Source organism: Primulina huaijiensis, chromosome 1 (assembly GCF_012295235.1).
Source record: "Primulina huaijiensis isolate GDHJ02 chromosome 1, ASM1229523v2, whole genome shotgun sequence".
In the NCBI taxonomy this organism is placed as follows: domain Eukaryota; kingdom Viridiplantae; phylum Streptophyta; class Magnoliopsida; order Lamiales; family Gesneriaceae; genus Primulina; species Primulina huaijiensis.
This window is the reverse complement of record NC_133306.1, coordinates 9,875,353-9,882,367: the sequence shown is the minus strand read 5'-3', so window position 1 is coordinate 9,882,367 and position 7,015 is coordinate 9,875,353. Positions and strand designations below refer to the sequence as shown.

The following is a 7,015-nucleotide window of genomic DNA, read 5'->3' as shown; positions in this document are numbered from 1 at the left end:
TATGAAAATGTTTATGAAATAATGGCACGTCTATGTTTATGTAAGTATATTCAGAGTTTAAGTATGTATGTGCTACTTTAAAATGCATGTGGTTTTATTATGTAATACTTGTTATTCTCAGTTTATACATGTTGAGTCTTTAGACTCACTAGACTTGATCGATGCAGGTGAGGACGAGTTCGAAGAGACGAGAGGTGGGGCTAGTGAGTTGGCTCGGACTGTGCGGAGACCTAACCTGAGGACCGCTTAAGTTTTCATGAATTTTATGCATGTTAAATTCATTTACTCTGATTTTGATGAAATTACTTCATTTCGTTTAACCAAGTACTTTTTGCAAGCTCGTGTTGATTGTGACATTGATGTAACAGAAATAGTTTGTACTCGTTTATATCTTAAATATTTAATCAAGCATTTTATTTATATCGCATTTTGAAATATTTTTACTTAATTTAAGAAAAATTTTTAATTTTCGCAAATTTTACGTAGTTTTAAAGTACGGTACGTTACATTTAGTATGTGCGATGACTGTTATTTATTTTACGAGTTGTATTTATAATAAACTATTTAATAAGAAAATTTGAAATTTTTTCACTAATATTAAAATATTAGTATTTTAAGACATGGTTCATCACTTTGTAACTATGAACCACCCCTAAGGTGAAAAAGGGACAAGTAAAGAGCAATAGTTCAGAACAGCCTACGAAAAATGAGCCGACACCTTTTCGTATGAGCCGACACCACAGCCTATCTTTTGCATGAATACTCACTCAATTATGAATCATCATGTCTGGAAAACAACCTTAAACTTGTCAACCTTTGAGTGACTTGAAGAAGAAAAACCACATTTTCAAATGCATGACAGCATCAGCATCCAAGACTAGTCAAAATGCTACTCAGTTCATCGATAACTACTCGAGGATCAGCATAGGATCCATCAAGATTTATGGCATGGTACTCCAACCCTTTCCATTGAGCAATTAACGGAAAATGTGGGTGTCTATATTCACTACTAATTATCTCTAAAATCACAGTTCTAGATGTCGCAGATATAATGTGGGCGAGACCTGCCCCATGAGCACCAATGATGACTGAAGCATCTTGAATGGCTCGAACCTGCTCTTTCATGTTCATGTGCGCAAATAGCCCATTAATGATGTTTAATTTACACTTGGCATGATTTAAAGCCCATAATTTTACTGAATCATACACTTCTCGCTCGTTACTAATTCTTGTTTGTACCTTGCCGCCATGACGGGGATGAGCACGATAATCCTCTCGTCGTACAAAGAGGATGTTGTGATCCAAGACTGATTTATGAATATTCTGTCTATCTAGTGAAAGCCCGAAGGCTGCCCTTGTCATCTCGCCAAACTCAGACAATCGAGCTGTTTTCCGATCATCAGTTTTTTGCCAAAGATCATGCGCTGAAGCCCCTTGGCAATTAATATTTTCAGAAAGGCCCTTAAATAGAGAAGTTTCATATCCCAATGGTGCTAGAATAGCATGGCGGAAACAAGTAGAGCCACTTAGATTCTTAGCAAAAGCAAGGCTAGAAAATAAAGCTGTCCATGTTTCTTCCAAGCGAGTCTGATTTGTCAAAGTATATAGCAATGGTTTATTTATTGTGGAAAAGGTAAAGACTATAACACAATAAGAAATTTGCCTGATAAGGAAAAACCAAGAAGGCATACCTCACAATGGCCATCTACAAAAACCAAGCGTGGTCTATTAGGCAAACCAGTAACCCTGGAAGCTACATATGCACTATACCAATCCGTAAAAGTGTGAAACAAGTTGGCATATTCAAAGCGAATGACTAAAAGTGTTGGCTCCTCAATCCACTAAAACAAAAAAAAGTAGAGAAATGTTAAAACAAATCCAATGGCATGAATGACATGGGACAAGATAAAGAGATACTGATGCTGTTATGAAGTTAAAGAAGGATACACACATCAATTCAAAGGTAAGTAAAACCCCATATAAATTATATAAAGAAACTACAAAAATTAAAAATTAACTTCGACAACCAAATATACTTTTAATCTACAAGTTTTCCAATCGTGGATAAGACCATCCACGGCACCATTATAGATTATTTCATTCTCTGGATTCTACTGGATGACAACGGAACGTTAAGGCTATTTGCACCATTACTCTGTCCCGTGACTTTCATAACCGTTGAAAAACTGTTATTTTCTCTGCTCATCCCATGTAATTTTTCAACTGTTTTATATTGACTAACTTTTAAAACCTGCTGAAGAAACTTAAGTGACAGGGAGAATTAGCGCACCTTTTTGAAGCCATCTCACAGGTTATGGAATAAAATTTCACTACATGATTCAGGCTTCCAAACTGATCAACTTGATACTGCCCAAATTTTGAATTCCATGTAACCAGGTTGTCTACTGAGATCTCATCCAATAAAATCAAATTTCATTGAAAAATAGAATTCACTTATGAATATACTGTTAGAGTAGATGCCCTGCAAGTCAACGGTTGGCTAAGAAATTTATTGACTCAAATGTAATAAAAAATCTTTATTTTAATATAATTTAACTTTTCATGGTTTCATTTTACTTTATCTGTATACCCATGCAATCAGCATAGATAAAGTCCTTTAATACAAATGAATCGTAATTCGATGTTGAAACTCATTCGTAAACACTGTATAATCTAAATTCGTTCTTAGTCGATTCAGCCGCCTGAAACAAGGATAAAGGTCGCTTGAGCTCGAGACTAGCATCTATGATGTTGTGTACCGCATTTTTTGGTAAAGGCATAGAGATGTCCAAACATACAGATGGGTAGTCATATGATGATTATACCGAACTGCCCTCCCTCGGACTTTCCAAGTGGTTATCATTTATCGAGAGGATAAGTCCGTGGTTGTGATTGTACACCATTAGTCCTTACGACCCGGGACAACACTGAGGCTCTATATGTTAGGGCTATGCTTTGACTCGTTTACCGACTTCAAGAGGGTCATCAGGTGGCGAGATCGGGTACAGTTGCGACACATGTTGGAACCAGTGCATTGTAGTCGTGAATTCACCGCTCACCTATGGTAGTGGATATCCTATGTGATCTGATGAAATAATAGTGCATGGATCTATGGCCAGAGTATAAGATGTACATTAGAGGAGGAGTTCTCCAATTGTACATGCGATGTCACTATTTATTCTCAGATATGTATGACATAGTTATCGAATTATTATGCAACCCTCGATGAATCAATGGTTGCAGATTCGATCGGGATATATGAAATGAAGGGACCATACTGTACGTTAATCATAACAAACTGGTCCTTGCAGGCACTATAAGTGATACCTAGGGAATCATAGGGCGATGCTACTAGATGCTCTTACCATGATTTGATGGGTTTAATCAGAAATATGATTTCTGACATTCTCATGATCAATAGTTGATACATAGAATGTGGCAAATTAGGGTAAGCCCGAATAAAGGATTATGTCTTGAATCACAAAGAGATGTGAAATCACGGCTAACTGTATCCCTGAACCATTGAGGGTCACACAAGCACTGGTTTACTTGTTCCCGTTGAGATAACAAATTTAATGAGTTGAATATATAAGAAATAAGTTTGATATGATCAATCGATAAGCTTATAAATAAAGTTTATAAAAGCTTATAGAAATTTTGAGAGCTTCACTGCTAAAACAGTCAAAGGGAATGCACCTGCCGTATTTAGATATTGGTGATCTCGAAATTAAAGTGTGCATCATAATAACAAACAAGTTGAAATTGTCACATCGATGATATTGGATCGTCGATCGGTATTATGATGAGAATAATGTAATGGGAGCATGGATCATGAGCTTGTAAGAGTATAAGCCCATCATTCAAATTTATTAAGTTCAAATGGACTTTAATAATTAAATTATATTTTAATTGAGTTAAAATATAGCCCATTAAGTTTTTATAAAATATGATATTGATTTATGTAATATTGAAATATTCATTATACCATAATTTAGTAACTTGCACACAAAGCAAAATAAATTAATGCATGATATTCTTGAAAAAGACATATGCATAAAGTCGAGATTGGTCTTAGATATGGAAGTTAATTAGAATCTATAATTAAATTAATTAATCATATTAATTAAGTTAAAGATGGATTAGAAAAATAATAAGGATTTTTTTTTATTCTTATTGTTTGAGGATGCATTCGAAACATTCTTCAATTTGGCAAGCAAAAATATATTTTCGGCTCTTCCCAAGTTTTAAGGGTTGTTGTCAAAATCCAAATTTTTGCAAGAAAATTCGGGTTATAGTATTGAGTCGATTTCTTATTCATGTTCTATCCCTACGCAAAATATCTTCAAAATTACTAGTGCAATTTTGAAGATGAATAAACATTCCAGTCGTGGACCTGATTCAGAGATCGAAGAAGGAGATTCGAAGAAAATTCGTAGAGAATTACAACAAGAGCTACGTCCGCTAATACTGGATTAGTTGGAGTCAAGTGAAATTATTCACTAAAGGTATATACTAAACCTCCTTTGTAGGTTTATTTTTTTTAAAATCATACGAGTGTCCAAAAATATTTTGAACGTCAAAACAAAATTTTAAAACTTCCGCGTTTTGGACACAAAAAAAACCGATGACCCAACATATACAGCCAAAATCCAATAGACTGGAGCTATTAATGCACTTAGACCGATTTACAGATTATCTGGAGAATCCTGCATATCTCATTCAAATACTTTCCATACAAGAACAAAAAATTCTAGTTTCCTTATCCGCAGGATTGATCCCGTGCAATTAATAATGCTCCCTTCTCGTGATCCAATCACCAGGATTATTTAACGAACACATATTAGCAGGGGCGGAGCCACCCTTGGGTTAGGGTGGGCTCCAACCCCACCAAAATTTTTAATTTTTTTCAGGAAATTGGCCTTCAATCCCCAGCCGGCGTTTTTTTTGTGTTCAATCACAGGGTACTTTTTTAGTACCACATTTCCACATGAAGTGTACCACATTTTCACATGAAGTGTACCACAATTTGAATGACATAGTACCACAATTTTGTGGGTAAGGAGTGGACCCAAAGAAATGTTTTGATTGGAGATTTTTCACCAACTTCTCCTTTTTTTGGTTTTTGTGTATTTTTTTATTTTTGTCTTATTTTTGTGTTTTGTTAGCTTTACTTTATTGATGCAAATTTGAAATTTTTTTGTTAACTATGAGTAATTTTTTAAAATGATCTTCCGCAAATACCTATAATTAAATTTGAGTTTCGCTCGCATTTTGCTCAAAAGGTTGAAAAACCTAATGTAAGTTGATTTTTAAAATTAGCTTTAAGTTCCAAATATATTTTTAGACTATATTTACAATAACAAACAAATATGATAATACAATTATGCAGTTACTACATATTTTATTATATCTTTATTTAATTTCTATTAATACTAAAAGTTTTATAGAGTTTTAATTTTTTTAGTATGAATTAGTATATGTTTATAACTAACGATTTTAAGAAATGCGCAAATTTTTCATGTGAATCATAGTATGTGATATTATATGATTTATCAAAGATTTGAATTTTGTGTATAATGACTTAAATGATGTATCAAGCTTTTTTTTTTTCTATTAATGTCCATATTATTCTTTGATGTTTGTCAATATTATTATTATTTTTTTACCGTTGGTTTTAAAAAATGATGTGAACTGACTTTGGCTTTTGACCGCAATGATTTTTAAGAGTAAAAAATTTGAAAAATCTTTTTTGAGAGATTCTATATATGATAATTTACATGGTTTTTCGGAGATTCTATATATAATAATTTACATAGAACGATATTTGGTTGAAAAAATTGATAACAATTTAATAATTAATGAGTTTTATTCTAAGAAGAATCGAAGAGAACAACTTCAGTAGTCATATTCTAGCTCCATGTTTTTGAAGGTATTAAATACTCTTGTTCTATGTTTTCATGAAGTTAATACTTCAGATAACAAAAAACAAAACAAACTAACCTCTGAGCAAGTAAATTCAGTGGCGTCAACTAACCGGATCGAATCGATCAATCCACGCATGGAATGCCTTCGAATAGCCCCTTCTGGTAAATATTTATCTAAAAACTCCTCATCCACCAGCTTTTCTCCAATTCTTGATCTATCACTAACCTCAATCTGGAAAGCCCCATCCTCAAAATACGGCAACTCTTCATCTTCTCCTCTCCCTATCACACTCTCCAACTTCTCACCCCCGCGGGACATCAAAATCCTATCCTGAACCATCCGGATTCTTCCTCCTTCACATATCGAACTCCTCAAAGTCTCGCTGTAAAAACACCTGAACCACCCACCGGATGAGGATATTTTCCGTCGGGGATCTGTAATGGGTTTTAAAGGGTCGACTCTCTGAGTGAATCCATTGCCAAAATACGCTTCGCAAGACCTGAATGGCGTATTGAGGTTGTGAGACCATGGGAGGTATGAGGGTAGTATCGGCCAAGGCTTGACGGCGAGAGGGAGGCGAGGCGGGGAATATTCCGACGAGGAGAGGAGAACCGACGGTAGATGGTGGTGCTCGCGGTGGGAGGAGAAGTAAAAGTAGAGAGCGAGGGAGTTTAATGCGAAGAGAAAGAGCAGAACCTTGAACGTTTGGCCGTTCATGTTGGGAGCTGTGTGCGTCTGTGTGATCATGTACTTGAATCAGATTAAACTTTAACTACACTTAGCTTAGATTAGGCAAAGTTATGATCTAGGCTGTTGTAGCTCAAGTACGGCATTTTATATTTTTTTACGAAACCAAATATTGACTATCAAAAGTCAGAGCAATTCAGATGAGAATATGCAACATGACGATGCCACTAATTTCAAATTAAATTTTTAAATATATTAATAAAAATGAATTAAAGATTTTAGAACTTCATAATCTACTGCACGTCTAATTTGAGCTTTGAAATGTTTCAGAAATGCATCCTAGTAGAGGGTACATGAAGGTCAAAATAAAGCACGATAACTGCCCATGACCAGAAGTAATTTC

General features: G+C 34.7%; 1 protein-coding gene across 1 annotated transcript; it reads right to left on the bottom strand.

The window, feature by feature from the left end:
* Positions 1 to 732: 732 nt before the first annotated feature.
* LOC140981467 (beta-1,2-xylosyltransferase-like) lies at positions 733 to 6,729 on the bottom strand. Its single transcript, XM_073447882.1, has 3 exons — positions 6,001 to 6,729; positions 1,692 to 1,841; positions 733 to 1,587 (listed from the first exon to the last, which is right to left on the bottom strand). Exons 1-3 carry the CDS (start codon positions 6,670 to 6,672, stop codon positions 865 to 867), a joined length of 1,545 nt encoding a protein of 514 aa, XP_073303983.1. The 5' UTR covers positions 6,673 to 6,729; the 3' UTR covers positions 733 to 864.
* Between the last annotated feature and the right edge of the window lie 286 nt (positions 6,730 to 7,015).

Bases quoted from the DNA above. Each gene is read 5' to 3' on its own strand.
- LOC140981467 (XM_073447882.1), bottom strand. From the start codon at position 6,672: ATGATCACACAGACGCACACAGCTCCCAACATGAACGGCCAAACGTTC. The intron at 1,842-6,000 runs GTTAGTTTGTTT...TTTTTGTTTTAG, and splicing joins CTGAATTTACTTGCTCAGAG to TGGATTGAGGAGCCAACACT. The intron at 1,588-1,691 runs GTATGCCTTCTT...TTGACAAATCAG, and splicing joins TTGTAGATGGCCATTGTGAG to ACTCGCTTGGAAGAAACATG.